This window comes from Papilio xuthus, unplaced genomic scaffold (genome assembly GCF_000836235.2).
Source record: "Papilio xuthus unplaced genomic scaffold, Pxut_1.1 DF824655.1, whole genome shotgun sequence".
NCBI lineage: Eukaryota > Metazoa > Arthropoda > Insecta > Lepidoptera > Papilionidae > Papilio > Papilio xuthus.
Genome location: NW_013533994.1, coordinates 363,267 through 383,491, shown reverse-complemented (window position 1 = coordinate 383,491; position 20,225 = coordinate 363,267). Strand labels below are relative to the sequence as shown.

The window sequence follows — 20,225 nt, the reverse complement described above, 5'->3', positions numbered from 1 at the left end:
TCTTAATAAGCACCATAGCAATAATAACTAATAAAGTATGCTACTGCTTTCATTTTTTTTTCTTCCATTATAAAAATGCCAGTGCCAAGTGTATTTTTAGCCAAATTCATGCTTTATTATATTTCTGTAGAGCCCACTGCCAGGCCCAGGCTCAGAGTCAAACAGGCTGGCCCAGTAAGGGTTGGTTGACTTCACACATCTTTGAAATTCTTCACAGATGTGAGTCGGTGACTTATCGACTGCTAGTTCTATATAACCCTTAATTTATATAAAAGTTTCAGGAAAACTAATCTTTTCAGATTATTTTAATAGTTTTATGTGTATCAATTACAACAAAAAAAAGCTTTTTACTGCATTTTATACTTTGCCAAATTAAAGGACAAGCAATAAATTAGAGACAGTTAAGTGTCAAAACTTTTTTGTTATCTTCAAATGTATACAATAAAAACGTTATTACAATTATATTTACAATGTTATAATACAATTCAGTCTTTGGTATTATCAAAATAGTTATTTTTTACAGTATGTCTGACACATTGAAGTATTATGTTGCGTTCTTGTTCTATTTCTCTACTTAACAGTTTAACAAGCAAAGTGGAAGGCAACAGATATTTTGGTCTTTTATAATGTTTTATATTTGGTGGACTCCTCGGCCTTTTCTCTAATTTTGGTTTCAAATTATTGCTACTATTTTCTTCAACATTGTGATCAGTCGTAGATTTAGTAATAACTGTTTCTTCAGGGCCACTGTCCTCATCACTTTTACATTTATTATTTACATCTGCAGTTATAGGCAGTTTCTTCTCTATTGTTTCTTTTTTGATTTCTGTTGTGGTCTTGGTCAACTCTACCTGATGTTTTACCAAACCATTGATAGATTTATCTACAGCAGTGCTAACATCTTCATCTGAAGATCCATATTCATTCATAAGACTTGACAAAGCTCCACATACTGAAGGTTCTAATTGTGATTTTTCATTTACATTATTTATTCCCTCTTCAGCATAAACATCATCATCTTCAATCAAGGAGTTTTGAAGTGATTCGTCAATTTCTTCATCATGATTGTCTTCTATAATAATGTGTTGTATTCCAGCAAAAGGATTAAGTTTTTGTGTATTATCAGGTTTTGGTATTGTCCTGCAAACCTTTTTTGCAGCTTGTGGTTTCTTATGAAATGAGGCAGTTTCATTTTTAAATTTGTTATTTTTATGTCTTCCTTGGAATTTTTCCCTCCCTTTCGTCATGGCATGATTGTGTTGATTTCTTGAATATAATTCTGAAAGCAGACATTTAAGATGAAAACATTGTAAAGTGTAAATTTTTTGAAAGTCATTTCAGGTTTATACATATATTACCTGGTTTCCTATGTTTATGGTGCTTCTGATAATTCATGCCCATTTTTTCACCTCTTTCTATTTTTTCTTTTAATTCCGCTGCTTTCTTTTCTATGTTTTTCTTTGTTGGATACTTCAATTTTCTTTCCTCCCTCCATTTTCGGATTTCCTCAGGATTATTTAACTTTGATATTTTTTTATATAATCCTGTAGAATGTTGCATTTGGATGTGCTTTGTTATGATTTTAGGGTGGGCCACAAATTGACATCCATCTATGTTACATTTCTAAAAAAATTATATTTAATATAATGTAATGATAATATTATTATTATTATAGAAGTCGTCAAATACGTACTTGATGTTGTGATTTATGATTCTCTAAAATGTTTAGAGTCTGAAATCCTTTGTCACAAGTTTCACACCAGAATTCATAGTTATTTTGTACTTGTGGTCCTGTATATCTAAAGTGATTTGGTGTATAATTACGTCGTAAAAACTGTCCCCGTGGTCTAAACTGAGGAGACCAATGTCTAAATCGAGGATTATTCTGATACATTTTTCACTTATTTAATTATAAGCAAATGTCGTTACAGGATAAGTTCTGGCGCAAGACAAAACTTGATTTCTTTTCTCTTAAACAAAATAAAAGATATACAGTAATATGATGAAAGCATCGGCAAAACAATTTATAATTTTTGTTAACTATATATATTGTAGGCACAATTTTAGGTTAGGTTAATTGTCCATAAACAAAACCATACATGTCATTTGTAAACGAAATGTTGCCAGTGCCAATTACGTAAGAACCTAAAAATCTTTAGGTTTCGCTTAAAGGTATCAATTTATTGAAATTAATTTTATATAAAAGAACGTGTACTTATTTTATACCTATGTGAATGCTCTTAAGTGTTAAACTGAAAATATCTAATTTTGAATTAAAAAAGCTTATCAACCTTTTGAATTTTATTTTACCAACAATTGGTTTGTGGATTACGGTTTGACAGACAAGTTGAAAACAAAAACATGTCAACATTTTTACAGTGTTATAACATCAATATTTAATAACATATCGTTAGAATACAAATCTAATGGATAATTCTGCAGCAAAGGTAGTCCGTGTGTACTTTAATTACATTTTGAACTTATTTACGTTATCAATACCTTTTTAATACTAAAGCTTGTTTAACTGAAAACAACGGTTCAATTTTTATCACTACGGACTCTTTGGCTTTCTCATGTCAATAAGTGGCTACAAATTATCGAATTCTTTATTTAAGCAGAATCTCTTATAGGTTGGCCAAATATTTACGGAAGCAGGTGCTGCGTTTAATAAGTTAGCAGAAATGACTATGTTACTGCATCCATTGGCAGAATCATCGCCCGGGTGAGCTTTTAACTCGTTAGTTTGTTACTGTTATTATGAGTATCATATTATTCAAAACACATAATAAGATAGAAACTACATGTATTCTAATTTGCTGTTTCTTTATAGTCTATGTGCTCAAACAAAAACACCAGTGAAGAGAAAAGCTACAGAAGAAAGAGTTCCAGCCAGCAATGCATCTGGGCAGGTAAATATTGTTAGTCTGTTCCATTTAACTATTTTTCCTCACATTTAGTCACATGTGTAGCTGTTGTTGTTAAGTTTATTATCTTATGTTTTCTATATAATTACTCATTGTATAACGTTACAGGTACTAAATATGCTGAAAGCACAAGATTCAGAAGACTCTAAAGTTTTAAATAGGGATATTAAAGTGGAATGTGAATTAAATGCTGAGGAAGGGGTACCGTAAAATGTTAACTATTATTCATCTAATAAAATAATTGTAACAAGTCTTAATATTTATTTATTTAATTGAGTGAAAACTTTGTATTTTTCGATTCCATTTTGATGGAGGAGATTCATATGTTTTTATAAAACCGTTCTTTGTTAAAGTATCTACAATAAATAACTCAACATTGCTTCTTATTTTCAATGATTCGTAAAGAGGGAAATTACTATCAGATTTCTTCATTCGTCTTTGAGCATTCCTATAACATTTCCATGGTTGTGGTTCTATTATTAATGAGTTTGTATAATTCTTAAAGGATTTTAAAAAATTTGAAAATTCTTCATCACCACTGTTTATATGTAGCCACATTGTAACAGAAAAACAAAACACTATGTCAAACTTTTTTTTATTATATGAATTTAAGTATTGTGCAATTATCTTTTGATCCTCTTCATTCATTATGTTTGATTTTATAAATGTAATATCACTTATGTTTGTGAGGTCTTTAGCTCTTTGTATCAGAATTGGGTCAATGTCTACACCAAGAATATGAATTGAAGATGTTGGGTAAATTTTAATTTTTAGATATTCATAAACTTCTTTTGTGAGTTCTCCTGTATTACATCCAATATCCAAACATATAATATCTTCATTAGTGTCAATATTTGGAAACATTGAAGCATGAAGACCTTCTATTCTTTGATTTGAATTGTGAAAGGAGTAATAGTTTATGAAATTCCCATACTGTACAGCTCCTGGATCTTCGCCTTGGTAAGCAAGGTTAACGTCAAGTACCATAGTAGTATTTCGAATTTTAATTAATTTAAAAGTTTATCTTATTAATTAATTATAAAAATTGAAAAATTTACCACTCTGCATAAACAAAGCACCACTTGGCGATGACGTTTGACGTTGACGTTTATTAATCTCTCAAGTTCGTTTCAACATAATTTTTCAAATTAAAATTTGCTGTTTATACACCCTGAATAATTTTAATAATTTTCATATGTCTCATGCATAACAATACTTGTAATAAACGTAATTTAATTTATATTAGAGTTATCGGCAAATTATGAGATAACCTCGACATTAGTTCCGTTTTGTACATTGCCATCTGTACTTATTTCCAACAAATCTTAGGACTCCACACGTTTAGATTTTAAGTAATGCGTTAGTTCGCCGTCAGATGGCAATTTACTGTATTAACGCAATCGGCAACGCTCGCTTAAAATCTTGCCAATATTATATTCGAATGTTTGGATATAGAGATGCACAGAATGGCGAAATAGATCTCGATGAATTTAATATGTAGACCCACAGTCTGTAAAAACACGTAGGCTATCCATGATCTCGAAAACATCTATTGTATATATTTATATTATACGTAGGATAAGTTTAGTTAACAAATTTTCTCGATAACTCTGCAACAGTTCGACATATCTTATTGAAATTTGATACAGGTATTGAACATTATAAAGGGAATAAGTTCATAGGATAGTATAGGGTGAATAGCCATTCTGAACAAAAGTGTAGAAAACATTTATTTTTTATTTTTAGTTGTTAGGTCTGCCATCTTCCTAAGCGACCTCATTACACCATATCAAAGTTCCATTAGAAATCGACCAATGGCATCCAAACGCATAGAAAACAGAGATTTTTATTTATACCAAAAAGAAATCACATATTCAGTACATTGTTAAAACATTAGTGTTATTAATTGTTGCGTGCTTACGAATGCACTTCGTTGCAACTCTTACTTTCTTTATGTGGTTGATGCAGCTATATAATTCCTCGTGTTAGCCACCGGACATCCGCTACGGCAGCTTCTACTTGCAGTTGATCGAGGCATCGGATCGAGGTGTAAGCAGTCCTCGAACTCCACGATCACGTCGTTAAAGTTTGAAATAATATTGCTACAATCCCTCCGTATGGATCGCAAGTCCGCAACCGGTCGTCCGCGAGTGAAACGTAAGCCCGAACAGTCCGCACCACACGCAAACTCATCCGTAATTTCATTTTATCACACACACATATACAAGTGCAATTGGTAATGCATACGACTTAGTTTTTGTCGGGCATTTTATCGGTGAAATTGGCTTGGAAAATGATTCTCAATCATTTTCAAGTTCAGTTACATAAGTGCGCGTGCAGGAGAATCGGTGCGGAATGGCGGATGTTCGGTGGTGCTTGGCGGTGAGGTGCGTGCCCGTTATAAACTCGCTGCCGCCACTTCACCGGTCAGTTGTCGCTGGGCTACCCTCATAAACGTATTTTTTCATATTTTTAGTGTTGTGCGCGTTAAAAATAAAAATGAGTTCCACATTTCGGATAGCTCTTGTTTCGCTTATCTGTGCGGTGGTGGTCGCCGGACGCGTCCATGGGCCGAGAAGGTCACGCAGAATGGACGCGGAGGACTACCAGAACGAAGTGGACAGCGGCAGAGCCGACGAAAGCTCGTGGTGGCAATCACCGGAGTTCTCCATGTTACAAAAAGTGTACGACGATTGCAGTGCGCATAAACATTTAACGACATGTTTGAAGGGTAAAGCTTTAACGGCACTCACAAGAGCAGTGGAACAGGTGATGGTGGTGCAGTGTTTTCGTATTGATATGTGTTTGGTGGTTGTGTATTATAATATTTTAATATGTCGCACAGGAGAACGTACAACTGGCCGATGGATTGACATTGGTGAAACAGTCCGATGCACCTCCTGCGATGGCGGAGCCTCGATTCTTCCCTGGAATGTCAGCTGAAGAAAAACTCGACACCATGTTACGCAGAAAATTCGAACAATTATTGAACACTCATTCTGTGTCACTCGATTTGTCGACGGAAGGTAGAGGAAGAGGTGCGCGCATTTTTACCAATGTCTTTCAACTTCTTATATTATTTATAAAATATTATTTGATACTTATAGATTCATTTATTGTACAGGAAAGAAGGTCCTGCCATATATGATGCTCGGTGTGCTCACCACTGTTAGCATAGTGGGCGGTATGGCTCTGAAGACCTTAGCTGTCATTGCCGGTAAGGCGCTCATTGCCAGCAAGGTCGCTTTGACAATTGCCGGTATCATTGCCCTCAGGAAACTATTCAGCCAAGAAGGACCAGCTGCTGAAACAACGTTCCAAGTCCACGCCGATGGACATCATAGGTGAAATGTTTTTATATTCGTTTAATAAACTATAAACGATATAATAATTATATAGCTTAATTGGAATGTTTTTTGCTTGTATATAATAAGTACTAAATCTTTATTTTAGTCTTTAATTCGAAGGCGGAACCTGTACGTGGTGCGGCCGGTTAAAGAGAGCGCGCTGGACCCTTACCTATACAAGGGGGAACAGCCAGCGCCAAGCGCCTAAAAGCAAGCCTTCGAACACTTTCTGAACCTCACCATTTGTTGTTCTCATGGACCCATACGTATGAAAGCCTCAAGCCAAAGCATTGACACTATAGTGACAAACTTAGAACATTCGAATATATGTCAGTGAATAATTTATTATAATTTATTGTATTGTGACAATATGACAATTGTATTTAGGTATGAAAATGTAAAATAATTTATTGAAATTATGTAAGATACAATAAAAGCTAATTTATTAAACATTCATTTTACTTCCCAGAAATTATTAATAGATTTAAATGAAACCAAAATAAAATTGCCGATTCTACAAATACACCAGTAATCCTACCTTCTTATATCAGTACCCAAACTAATTGTAAAAATAATATACCAATTTCATTTCTTATAGAATATAAGTCGCCTATGAATGATTCTAAGTTAAAGGAAAAATACGACAATGTGGTGTTTTTGTTTTTTTACAAAGCTTTAGCTATGGATCTATATTTATCTTAAGGTAACTATGGATTTCCGAGACAAAAATTCCCTTTTAAAACATATTATTATCCTTGTTTTGTCAAATATAATGACAAGGACGACGATATCGTCTAATATCTTCGTTTAAATCAGGTTTCAGAAACCAACGGTAAAAGTAGAAAGAAAAATCCATTCATAAACAATCTTTAAATCTCTTCTATTATTATGGATTGTGAAACACAAGTTTAAAATAAAACTATCTAATTTTACTGTTATTACAATATTTTTATTCTACGAATGCTTTCTTTTTTCGCTCTAGTGGATATAAGTTGAACAAATATGTCGAGATTTTCCGTTAAGAAGGCGCGGCGCGGCCAGCGCAGTTTGAAAGTGGAAAGTTGCAGTCGATTCACTGCACATGCATGCAATCAAACACTTTACATGAATAACTCATTAATCATTACATTACCCGCTTCATAAGATATCAGGGTTAAGTATTTCATTGTCAATGTTCATACCTTGCTACTGCGTGGATCATGCTACATTCCAAAGGTGGACAATGTCAAGAGTAAAGGTCTTCGTAGCCGTATCGGCTGTATGTATCGACCAGCTTGACATAAATATCGTGACATCATCCAGTCGTTTCGTCTATATTGTCTGAGATTTTACGCGCACCATTTCTGATAAGTTACTTTTACCTAACCTTTATTCATTTCTCCTGACTGGTAAATAGGATTTTATTTGTAAGTACGACATTGTCGATTTATAAACCGTAAAAAGAAGAAAAGCGCACTTTTCTCTTTGAGTTTGTGGATGCGAATTTTGTATTCTATTTTTGTATTGACCTGTAAACAAACGTATGCAAATAAGTACAATGTAAAATGGATTCGTCATCGTGTGATCAGTGCAAACGTGTCGCATCCGAGTTCCGATTTGCTAATTAGCAGCTGCACTAACGAAGTACATAATCGTGTATTTTACATGGACGGTGGTCGTGAGGCGGGCGCGGCGTTTGTTCGGCTGCGGAAGGTCAGCTCGTTGATTAGCCGGCGCCGTGTACCGAGCACCGGCCGCCGGTAAAGGCCGACCACATTGCGCGTTTGTGCTCCCGGACGCTGTTTATAATGCAGATATGTGTTTGCCCAATCGGTGCACGCTACGTTGGCTATATGGCATAGTTAATGCGGCCGGAGTCTCTTTGCATACGCAAATATAGGGCGGGCGGTCCGGCCCTGATTAAGCGGTGCAGCGGCGGCGCAGCGGCGACACACCGGGGATGACATCGGCTTCATTTCTGCTTTAGAAACCCCGGTGTAGCCTCACTTGATTACTTCTCCGGAATTTTTACATGGTTCATTTCATGTACAAATACGGCAAATTTTATGTTGGATTTTCTATTTTACAAATATTCATTCAAGATAAAAAATAAATCAATAAAAAATACGAACACAGCATACAATATTTTCACAAGTACTTTTTCTTTGTACTTATTTAAACTAAAACGATATGTAGAAATACCAAGAGGATACAATTTAATGCTGCTTTAAAATTTAATCACTCTTACATAAGTGCATCTTAACTTAGACATAACATGAATAATAATCTTCGTGGTCGGTGACAAGAGCGGCGAGGTCCTGAGGGAGTGACGTGTGTCCGGTGCATTAGCTAATATTATCACCTTACGGCAGCACTAAGCCCAGATGTCTGACTGACTGTCGAGTAAGCGAGGTCTTCAATACTTGATGTACTTACACCTAGAAATAGGACAAGCGCGATATGCTTGCTTTTAGTACACGTACATTGATAAATAAATCTTACTAATATTATAAATGCAAATATTTGAGTGGATGTTTGTTTAAAGGTATCATCAGAAAGGCTCCATAAATCTCTCTGGAATGTGGCATAGATGAAGAACATAATCTGGAATAACAAAGGATACTAGTTAAATTTATCCTGATTGCGCGCTGATGGTGTCGCGGCGACAGCTACCCTATAATAAATTACTATTTTTTTTTACTTGTAAGCGTTTGTTCTATTAATATTATTTTAGTTTAGAAGTTCTGTAATTAAATGCTGACAAAAAGTGTCTTGGTTTTAGTTTTCTTTACTGTTTTATATTAAATATTTTCTTTAGGTTCACCATTACAAATATACAAGTAAATATAAAAGTTATACGTACATATAAGACAATTTAAGTATATAGATATCCGTAAGAGATGAATATAATATAACGACCCTGGGAGCGTCACTTCTACAGCGAAGTTACTTTACGGACGAATGGTCAAAGTATCCGACATAAACCTATTTTGTTCTCTTCTTATATTGGATGTACGTTCCCTTCTTCGCAGCGTCGCTGTCCGCTGTCCTTTCTAACAGGGTTGCCTGTTAAATAATAAATACTTTTCTAAAATTGAAAACAAAAAGGACTCGACTAATATTTCACGCGGTAAAAAGGGAACAATTTTTTTACCTTTTTTCAACGTACGTCTAGGAGAGAGGAAAATAAATGATGTGTTGTCTGTGTAAACAATTTTGTAATGCTTACTTAACATTTATCATTTTTACCGTACTATAACTTATTGCGTATGTAATAGTAATATAAAGACGTAATAACATTCGGAAAACAGAACAAAAGCCTAGAAAAAGTTACCTGGACCAAATATTTTCTCAATAATTCGAATAATAGAATAGCTATATATTTTATCAATAGCCTTATATGCTTAATATTTTACATAATGTTTAATTAGAAAGATAATATTTAATTAAAAAATCAACGCGTAAGATGTTTCAACCCTGGTTTTGGGCGGTGCGCTGCGAGGAAGTTTTGTTGGGAATTATGTTGGTACGTGCCAAAGCCATTATTGCTGCGAGAAAAGTTCATCAATTTCATTTCTAGCTTCGCACACGTCCGTTGTTCTTATTCTGCGCTTTGTGCCGTGCTGAATACTGGATCTTTATTACACTGCATCTATTTTTAGACAGATATATGAACTGCTTACTACATGTATTGTATATCCAGTTTATATTGTGTTTAATTTATCAATATTATGTAACTGTGTCTTCATAACAGTTTAATAAAAAAAAGTAAGCGATTTCTTTAAAACGCAATATACGTTAAAGAAAATTTTTCCTTGCATGGAAAAAGAAATAGGAGAAAGTGGTTGTCGTGCACGCGGCTTCTAATGGAATTACTGTAACAGAATTGCGTTTCAATTGGAATAATAAGTAGTGCATTACTTTCCAATTTTCACTTAGTGTTTATAACAAGGAATATTTCGTTCATAGAACGCTATTGCAATAGTAAATTAATAAATTTGTATACATAGTTTTTATTGCTAATCGATGTTTTGAAACTTTACATAAAATATCGTTAGTAATAGTTATAAACTAATATAGTTAACATAAATTCATTTTAACATCACAGCAGTCTCAATTAGGAGTGGCCGGGGTGGTCAGGTGGCCGTCTGCGATCACGACTGCCTCATGCAAGACTGTTTTGGGAGGATAACCAACAGAGCTTGACTGATGTTTTCACCCGCATTCACCTTAGTACCTAAAAATAAAGTTCAAAATTGCCTGTTACAATGGTAAAGTTTATGTTGGTTAGTGTTACTCCCCCTGGACGTTAGCCCGGCCGTCATTATGTGTCATTAGTTTTGCGACACTGACCAAATGACTGGTCTGTGATATCGGATGACTCATTTCGTTCGTGAATTGGTCTCGTCGATTTTCTAAATGCAAGGACTTAATTTATTTTATTTATATATTTACAAGTTTCCTTGAAGCGTAGTTAAATCAGATATTTAAAAAATACGCAGGTTGTCATCGACTATGACAAGATAATTTCATGGTTGGGGTTTTGACGTTTTACTAATAATATAAATGCGAATATTTAGATGGTTGAATGGAAGTTTGTTAAAGGTATACCTCTAGAACTGCATGAATCTAATAGAAATTTGACATAAGTGTAGAACATATTGTCTGGAAAAACGCATAAGCTACTAGTTAAGTTTTTTTTAATTCCGCGCCGACGGAGTCGCGGGCGTCAGTTACAATTTTTATGAACTTGATCTGTTGCTATAACAGATGACAAACTTTTGGTAATTACAGATTCGTTAAATATAACGTCAGTTCGTAATCAATATTAATTACAATCAGTATGTTAGGATGTAGCGAGGGTAAGTTTGAAAAGTATAATGTTATTGACTCTAGCGAATTTACGAGTTGTCCGTGTGCTCATCGAACGTTATCCGCCTTAATTATACCATAAATTTTAGTTAGCGACATTACTGTATGTTCTTTGAAATTCCTTATTACTCTCGCTCTATCCTAATCAAAGTAGTGAAGACAATACTTCGATTAGTTTGATGGTGGACAATATATTTGTCAGCAAAAAAGTTTAGCGCTTTAATTTAATTGCAATAATAAATTATTTTGGAAGTAACAATTATGTTAATTAGCTGACGTATTTGGGTTGACTTTGGCAAATAATATGCTGATTTTAAGTGTTAAACAGACATTTCTATACAGTTGCCTCAAGAGTAAAGACAGTAATTGTACTCGTTTGCGGTAAATTGCTGCTTCACTATTACTAGTGTAATAATTATTAATAATCAATCCATATCACGCAAACCATGACTATGTAACTATTTGAAATCAAAAGTGCCATTGGAAAACATGTATTAATGTAAAATTATTATGACTTGTTGCCTTCCTATCGTACTAAGTTTTCTAGCCTAGAAAGACGTTAATAACATGCCAACAAGATGGTAGAATTTCCTTGACTATATACTTTTATTAATTATCAGTTTTATTCTTGTACAATATTTAATATACATGATAAGCTGAACATCTAACGATCACGATATTTGGAATAAACAAAGTACCTACTCTTCCTAGTCTCATAACGTACACGTAAAGGTAAACGTACTGAAAACAAATTAAACTTATGCAGTTTCAATTCGTGTGTAATGATGTCTTTTCGACGAACAATGTAAAGTGTATCCGAAGGAAAACGCTTCATTCCCGCCGGAATATAATCGTCCGGTCGTAATTTATATTGTCTGCTGCAGAGGCGAGTCCCGCTGCACATTCATTTATTTTATGTGCCATTTACAATTGTCGGTCGATGGTCAAGGGAGCGGGTGAGGGTTGAGCGGGGCGGCGGAGCGGCGGGGAGGAGCGGGGACGCCGGACGACGCTGCCTTCGCATTATAAAACCGTGCGGTCATCTGCGAACTACGTAATGGTATTTGTAATAGAAGCGCACCGCATGAATTGTGATGACCACCACCGACCGCCGACCGGCGAGCTTCTTTATTTATAAGGGATACCCTCGATCGTTTTATAAATGGTTTTCCTTTATTATCACTGAAAAATGTTGGAAACATCAATAGAATTCTAGTATGAAACTGTTTTTTGAAAATGTATACGAAGATAAAGATGTAACCTAAAATGAGTTATGTATTTACTGCATTTGAAGTTTGTTAGTTTGAAAACATACGGTTAGCCATTTTATGTATTCTGTAATTTCATAATCTTAAACGTTATTTAGTCTATGCTATAAGTCAATAACACTTTTGTTTATTTAAAATAACAACATTAATTATTAGTATTACGATCCAATAGATTATTTAAACATTCTCCAATTTAAAATAGAAGTATTCAACTCATCATGTTAATAATCTGATAGTATTTCATTATCATAAATTAAAAGTATTCTAATTGCTCGTCTGAATGACGGCCATGTTTTCGACATTAAAGTAATCGTGAATACAATGTAAGAGCGGTGTTTTTAAAAAAGTTGTTACTTACAATTCTAAAAGAAATATATGAGTTAAAGAGTTGAAGTATGTTTTATTAAAAAGTGTTCTCCGACTGTGACTGCCATAACACATAAAGAATATTTCAAAATTGCGGACGATCGGCGAGTCAGAGAGTGACATCGTGCTCCTAAGCTATGTTCTTTAATTGATTTACCTTTGAATCGTATGTCGGTATTGCCGGCGAAATTATATAGCAACATCGACGAGGCCGATAAATAGTTTTAAAAGTGAACTATACGAATTAGAAAAAGTATTTTTTTAAATTGAGATCAGAATGGGTCATGGAAATTTTCCAGCAAGTTTCCTAAGAAACATAATTACTATTTAGTTTCTTTATCTATCGCACTGGACATAAAATGTTGTAATGTATTTAAACAAAACTTTAATGTTAACTGCCCATCATAACAATGAAATTGTTTCTTTTATTTACATCCCCTTAAAGTCGATGCACTTCTCGCCGGAGTTAGAGCAAGCGGCAGCGGCAGCAGCCAAGAGGCTGAGTGGCTCTGTACTGTATTCTTTTGTTTTTTAATTATAACGCCGGCGAACATGGGGTGCCCCCTTTCTAACACCCCCCGGTCCCGAGTCCCGACTGAGGTGGTTTCTTGTTAAGCGCGGCGGGCGCTCGCCTCCTACGTGCCTCGGCCGTTCATTTCGTGGAAACTTATAACCTGACCCGCGTACTTATGAGCGTCGCCAATAAATATAGCAATGACCGGAGGCGAGCGCGGCGCTGGGGCGGCGGAGCGAGCGGGACAGCGAGGCATTGTTAGCTAAACATCTAGGTGGTCAGCTGGGCGGCGGGCGGCGGGCCGGGCGGGGGTCGAAGGGAGTGCGGGGGGCGGGCGAAGACGGGCGGGCGGGCGGCGGACGTGCCCGGCCAGGCGCCGGCCGATGTATTGAGCGCGTATTGCAGACGCGGTCACGCGCTGCAATATTGCGTTCGCTGTGCGATATTGCCCCTCACTAACTCAATTTGATAAATTGTGCAAAGTTCGCCTGTTCGGTATTGCCGCCGGTTACATCGATGCGCTATCCGTAATGAAACTTGCTTTGGATTCAACTAGGATGCACAGTAGAGTTTGCTTAATATGTGGTCGAATACAGTCTTGTTATGCTTGAACAAAGAAAAGTTAGAATTTATTTTAACTTTCAAGAATTAAACAAAAAACAATTAATCTCAGGAGTTAATGCGGCATGATAGATGAACGGTAGATTCAACAATGTTTTTAAAAATATTGTTTTATAGGTAGACTTACGAAGTCCTAAGCTGCTTTTATATAATGGCGATTATAAAATGAAATTATTTATTATTTGCTAGCCTTCTAAGCACAACCATTTTTTTTTCTGCTTTAAGATAAAACTCCATAGTTTAGTATTGCCTTTTAATCGAAATAAACAACAATTGTTTAGAAATACTTTTCTACAAAGATGCGAAAAATTCAGCCTGAAATACTGCGGAAATGGTGCGGTGGTGTGTGGTCGCCGCTTTAACGTCGGGAAAATGATTTATATTGTTTGTGTAGCGGCGGGCGCAGGGCGGGCGCGGGGCGTTCGGGGGGCGCGCGGGGGGCTTCAGCCGGCCGCTTTCTCAAGCAGATCCAGTCCACTGCAGATATGGCCGAGTATTATTATTGATCCGGCTCGGGTGGTCGGCGGTTGGCATTTCCTACCGTTCATACTCGAGCGGGTGGCGGCTGTTCCCGACATGTTTTATCGAGGGAAGGGTACCGCGATACGTATGCACCTACAGCTTATTATAAGTAACGCGAACGTCGGTGCACTAACCTTTAATGAGCTGGGGGCCGCTCGGCGAGTTTCCATTCACCCTCGCCCAATCCGGACTTGTTATGATATTATATCATGTTATAGCAGCCAATGGCGAGTCGTTATGATATTGTAGGCGGGCGGCGGCGAATGCAAGCTACAGTGCTCGTGGGCGGGCGGCCTTATGATATTCGGTTATGATATAATCATCATCATAGGGTGCGATGATAGCTGGGGTTATGTCTTTGGAGAGGCGTGATCCAATCATAACTTAAGATGTTTGTCCTGTTCAAGATTTAAGCGTATGTATATTAACGTTTCATAGGTACCTTACCTCTTTAATTATCTTACTATGTTTTATGTGTGCATAATGAATACTTAGCATTAATACAGACGCATGCATTTTTCGATTATGGCAAGTTATATTTAAAAAAAAAACAGTATGACTGTGGATATTATAGTAAATTTACTGTACCCTGTTTATATTTAAAATGATATCATGTTTTGATTAATTTAAATAACATTTGATTAGCAGTATAAAAGCGTATTATATATTGAATTAAACGTCGTCCTTGTTCGATGAACGTGCGGATAATAAAACGATAATAAACAAGCGCCTTTGTAACAAACTATAACAGATCGGTAATTGCTTCCACGATACCTTCTCGCGTTATTACGGCTTTTACGACGCCGTATGGGGTGAATAAAACATTTTTACGAGCGGCCATGGCTGTTATTATACATATATATACGGATATACTACATATATATGCTCCAACCGGTAATAAAAAGTATGGGCGTGTATTTCGCTCATTCGAATTAGGTCTCGTGTCTTAATTTAATTGAACAATTGTTAATTGAATATAAAATTAACACGTCGTAGTTGTATACATAAAACAAATTTTATTTTTTAATCATCTGTCTATTGGTCAGATTTTAAGAGTGGATTTCAGGTAATAGATGTTCTTTTAGCTATTTCCTTCTCAAAAAGTTGGTGTCAGATAATATGGTTTAAAGTTTTATGAAAATAGATAATATCACGTATAAGTTTAAAAAGTTTTATTTCTTTTTAAATTGTATATCATTTCAAATGAACGAGAACGATTTTCAAATCATAGAGTGCTTGTAGAGGTAAGTGTATTGAGATCAATACACTTTGAACTTGTGATGTATTTCCGAAGTTGTATCACAGCTGTATAATTCAATACATCTCGTAAGAAGTATCGTATATATCCCTGGGCACCGCGCGGCTATACAGACGGACAGGGCGCGGGCAACGGGCACGCCGGTGCCGGGTCACTCAAATAGATTGCGTCATAGCGTAATGCCGTCCCACAGCGCAAAACAATTATACCGGCCAAATGAATAAAGTATAAAGCGTCTCGTCTCAGCTCGCGCGTCTCGCCCCAGACGGCTTTTCCTTTGTCATCGACCGTATGCACGTTACATTCGTGAACGAATGAAGATACAATATATATTTATTTTTTATTTTTTACTCTGGGGACACTTTTTCGACCCTCGTCCGAGCGGCCTCTTTGAAAAGTGGACATCGGAACGCGGGGGAAGGAGCCCCCGAGGACACCGAACAGAAAATGCGTTGTAAACATTGCGACTACATTCAATTTCCCGTCATTTTTCAAACTGATAAATAATTCTGTCATCGAACGCTCGGACAGGGGTCGCTATGAAGTGATTGTCGGCGGACGGCGCGTAAAAAATATCGGCCGATGAGGCCCGGCCTCGACTTCTCGCTTCCACTTCCATGTGTGCGATAAATTTCTTTTTTATTATCAGATATCGAGGGACTACGGAATCGAATAAAGCGCTCATATTTAATTCATAAGATACCGGCCATACAGTACTACGCTACGCTATTTTATTTAAGATGTAGGAAGATTACGGCCGCTGCGTGCCTCGCTAAAATTTCACTATTCTCGCAACTGCGTATAAAATGCTTTAGTTAAACGTAGCTACATATGACTCACACTTCTACCGTCATTTGCAATAACAAGAACACAGTGACACTTTCTACTCTATAATAAACATATAACTTAAAACTTTCATGGTTTTGACTAATAAGTTCGTAAGAACCTCGTTTCTTACGAATATACTTAACATGTTTCCTACTAAAGTAAGGTAAAAGACGTGTCACTACTTCCATTGATCAATGCTGTGTTGATGTTGATTTAAATTTGTATTAAAAAAATCTCGTCAATATTTGCCAATGTCATAAATTAAATTAATTTCAGTCATTTATACGTTAGCGGCACAAATGTCCGGCAGATGCGTCCAATACATTTACTGTGTCCGCAGTAAGAATAGGCAATTGGGGGGTCACTTGTATTAAATAACTCTGGGACAGCTAAATGATTGGGGGAATCTCGTAACAACGATGTTTCTGTTTCAAACTATTCCAAGAACACAATAAAATATATAAATACGTACTAGATTGCTGATTGATCTTTTGTTTATGTGAAGAACAATTATCGTGTTGCGTGTAGCGTAAAAATAAGTCATAATACAAGGAGATTTAATGACATGTTAGTCAAACATGATCAAAATAAAAAGACGTTTTTTACATCTTTGCTAAACAAAACAGTCTTCTAGAAGAAACTCGCGAGATCACTTTCTAGACTTTTCTTTTTAATAGATAGCTGAACAATAACACGACAACTTTATTCGCGCCCTAAAAGAGGCTTTACATAAAAAGAAAAACTAACAAGGGATTTCACCTAAATCTATGCGGCGATTGCATCGAACACGTCTGATAGGAACTCAGTTTATATTTTATTCATACATTGTATTGTTGGAATATCAATTGCCTCGCCCGGCGGTAGGTAAAGGGTACATTTCCAATCCGCACGGGATTCACTTAGATTTGAAGGAAAATAGATTTCGATTTCCAAAGCTGCGACAAAGCAATCCGATATATTTTTCAGACAGATATTGCTAGCGATTTCTTTTGAACTTTGAAATATAAGGGAGAAAATCTAAGTTATCGTGTATTTATTTTCCTGCTATAACATTTATACTTTGTATTCATAAATCTCTTCCATAACATTTAAATTGATAAAAAAATACTTATTATTTTTGCTAATGCAATGATAAGGAATCATATAAACTACAATGATTTTATGTTTTTTAATTTGAGGTTAAGCCGAAGAATTGCAGTTAATATTACACATAATTTATAAAATTCATAAAATTGCAATATCTGTTTATATTATAACAACGGAAAACGAATCGTATTTACAGTATTTGCTTTACTTATAATGAACATCCGATTAAAAAAAAACTATGTCTATTTGTCTGTCTGTCTGCTTGTCTTGCTGAAATACCGCATTTTTTCCGGGTATTAAACAATAATCTTTTAAAGATTTTTCGCTGTTAAATAGTTCGGAGTCTTGTAATTTGCTTGTTACGCAATTGACTTATATAAAAATGAATATGTTTGTTTGTAAGTTTGTTTCGTCTGTGGAAACTCACTGTTATATAATATTAATGTAAATCTGTCTATAAACATTTAACAAGTTAAGAATTTGTTTTGTTTATTTTTAAAGGAAAAATTTGGAAGACGAAAGTCAATGTCGCCGCCAACCCGAGGTTTTTCCTCTTTTTAATTTTGCCAGCAGACAATGCATTAAAGGAAAACGTTAAAGGGGGAACAGCGACCCCTTTACGAAGTGATTAATTTATTATGCTCTTTGTTTCTATTTTGATTTTGGCTAAACAGAAACAATGAAATATAGTGCAATTTATATATAGGGTGTTCCTTGTCTGACGACGCTGATATAATGGGTTGGGATTATAATTATAAGCATTGTTTCATTATCAAAAGAACCTAATTTTTATAAATTCCTTTTCGATTTTTTTCATTAAAACTTCCTGACACCAAAATACATAACAGAAAATTGAATTAGCGAAATTGGTTCAATAGAATGAATGAATGGAAATAGGAATTCAAAAGTTAAGTCACAGATATAACATAGACACAGATGTATCTATGCCATAGATATACACATGCCCAATTTTGAAATGTACTATACATTGATTAAATCAATCTACTACTTGGTTTTAGTATCGTAAAATAAGCGTAGGCAAATAACATTAATATTAGCGTACACAATTATTACAGTGAAATAGATGTCCTTTATTCTTTATAAAAATAATGTTTCATTAACCGAATGAACGTTTTATAATGAGCTGGATAGTACGCTGATCGCAGCGATATGTAGGTCGGGGTCGTCAACCTTCGTTTTGTCGCAAGAACTTTTCAATTGAAGATTGTCGTTAGTGAAACACTTTTTTGTATTTTCTCTGTCCTACTATGTTTTTGTGTTGTTGTATTCTGTGTTAACTAAGAATACTTGTATACTTTCGAATCTAGCATAAGTTATGTATCGTACTCGTAAAAGTATCACTCGTGCAATATAAAAGTTAACGACACAAGAAAACGCGTTTTCCACAACATTAAAGATAACAACAATACGGGGGCGAGCGAGTGTAGAGCCTCCCGCGAGGGTGGCGTGCGGGGGGTTGAGAAAAATTCAATATTAATATGAAGGAGGTGCGAGTGAGAAGGTCGCCGGTCTCGCTCGCGCGGCCAATGGCGAGCCCCGCGCGCGCTGCGATATGATGAATTTATGGATGTAATAAAAGCGAGGTGCGCGATTGGAGGAGCGGTCAGGGAGAGCTTATTTTCTTTATTTTCATATTTAGAATATCGTCCTTAAGTCGTCTCATATAACTCAGAAGAACGTCAGACATTTTTATCCTGATTTATTTTTTATGTAACTTAACTTAGCGAGTAACTTAGTTAACAAATAAAAATTGTAAGAGAACTTTTATAATTAATAAAATAAAAAATAAACTTCTACGTTTAGATTAATCTTGAAATCAGATGGCCGATACATTTACTTAAATGTTGCGGTGAGGTATTCTTACTAACGTCGGAGGGAATCCGCCGTACAAAGGTCCACAACTGGCAGTTGATTGAGGCGTGAACGTCGCTCGACCGCCGTCTTGAGTTTCTTTCTTGATTTGCTCCTCGAGTGGACGAAAACGACACTTGTATTTGCATGAACTGTTTTAGGGATTTCGTTTTACATTCCCGTGTTCAACATTTATTTTGACCACATTTCGCTTGAGAGTCTCTCGTTTTATTTGCATACAATATCCAAGTGGTTGCGGTTTCGTTAGCGTCTAATTTACAAGTGTTCTTGATGCATTAACGCTTTCTTTATTCTACTCATACTAATTATAATCTAAATATTAAAGGTAAAAATCATTTTTTGTTTTTAGTCAATACTTTTAATTAGAAGTTTTTTTTTAATAAATAAATCTTGTCGAGAATCTTTTCATTTTCCTACAGCTATACCTCGTTTAAAACGACTGACAACTCAATCCTCCTCCTCATTTGAAACGACTTTTGCATACAATAATTAACAATAATAGAAATAATACTTCTTTAAAATGAAATCAATACCAGAATAAACGTGGTACATAGTGGTGCCTTATTCCAGGATTGATAACGCAGCAGTAGTAAGTAATGCTTGTGATAGAAAAGCGTTCAAAAGGCGGCCCTGACAGCGGCAAAGACAACGCAGACAAAATAAATAGGAGGGCGGAGTGCGGCGTGCGGCGACCGCTGAGGCGGAAGTATTGGGGATCTGCGAGTGAGCAGTTTTGAAGTCCAATTA

At 35.7% G+C, this 20,225-nt stretch overlaps 4 protein-coding genes across 5 annotated transcripts; 2 read left to right on the top strand and 2 right to left on the bottom strand.

Moving 5' to 3' along the window:
* Positions 1-458: 458 nt before the first annotated feature.
* On the bottom strand, positions 459-2,073 carry Nufip (nuclear FMR1 interacting protein 1). The gene is made up of 3 exons (XM_013325589.1): positions 1,694-2,073; positions 1,359-1,623; positions 459-1,279 (listed from the first exon to the last, which is right to left on the bottom strand). The coding sequence occupies exons 1-3, from the start codon at positions 1,892-1,894 to the stop codon at positions 486-488; spliced, it is 1,260 nt and encodes a 419-aa protein (XP_013181043.1). The 5' UTR covers positions 1,895-2,073; the 3' UTR covers positions 459-485.
* Positions 2,074-2,332: 259 nt separating this feature from the next.
* LOC106127528 (uncharacterized) lies at positions 2,333-3,176 on the top strand. Its single transcript, XM_013325616.1, has 4 exons — positions 2,333-2,447; positions 2,631-2,722; positions 2,831-2,909; positions 3,033-3,176. The coding sequence occupies exons 1-4, from the start codon at positions 2,427-2,429 to the stop codon at positions 3,132-3,134; spliced, it is 294 nt and encodes a 97-aa protein (XP_013181070.1). The 5' UTR covers positions 2,333-2,426; the 3' UTR covers positions 3,135-3,176.
* On the bottom strand, positions 3,163-3,976 carry LOC106127527 (probable RNA methyltransferase CG11342). The gene has a single exon (XM_013325615.1). It carries the CDS (start codon positions 3,909-3,911, stop codon positions 3,189-3,191), a length of 723 nt encoding a protein of 240 aa, XP_013181069.1. The 5' UTR covers positions 3,912-3,976; the 3' UTR covers positions 3,163-3,188.
* Positions 3,977-4,677: 701 nt separating this feature from the next.
* On the top strand, positions 4,678-6,702 carry Osi21 (osiris 21). Of its 2 annotated transcripts, none has more exons than XM_013325648.1 (4): positions 4,678-5,693; positions 5,770-5,962; positions 6,049-6,268; positions 6,392-6,702. In XM_013325648.1, exons 1-4 carry the CDS (start codon positions 5,424-5,426, stop codon positions 6,477-6,479), a joined length of 771 nt encoding a protein of 256 aa, XP_013181102.1. In that variant the 5' UTR covers positions 4,678-5,423; the 3' UTR covers positions 6,480-6,702. The 2 variants fall into 2 exon arrangements, with proteins under 2 accessions (XP_013181102.1, XP_013181103.1); XM_013325649.1 differs by having other exon boundaries at positions 4,682-5,693; positions 6,378-6,474.
* The last annotated feature ends 13,523 nt before the right edge of the window (positions 6,703-20,225 follow it).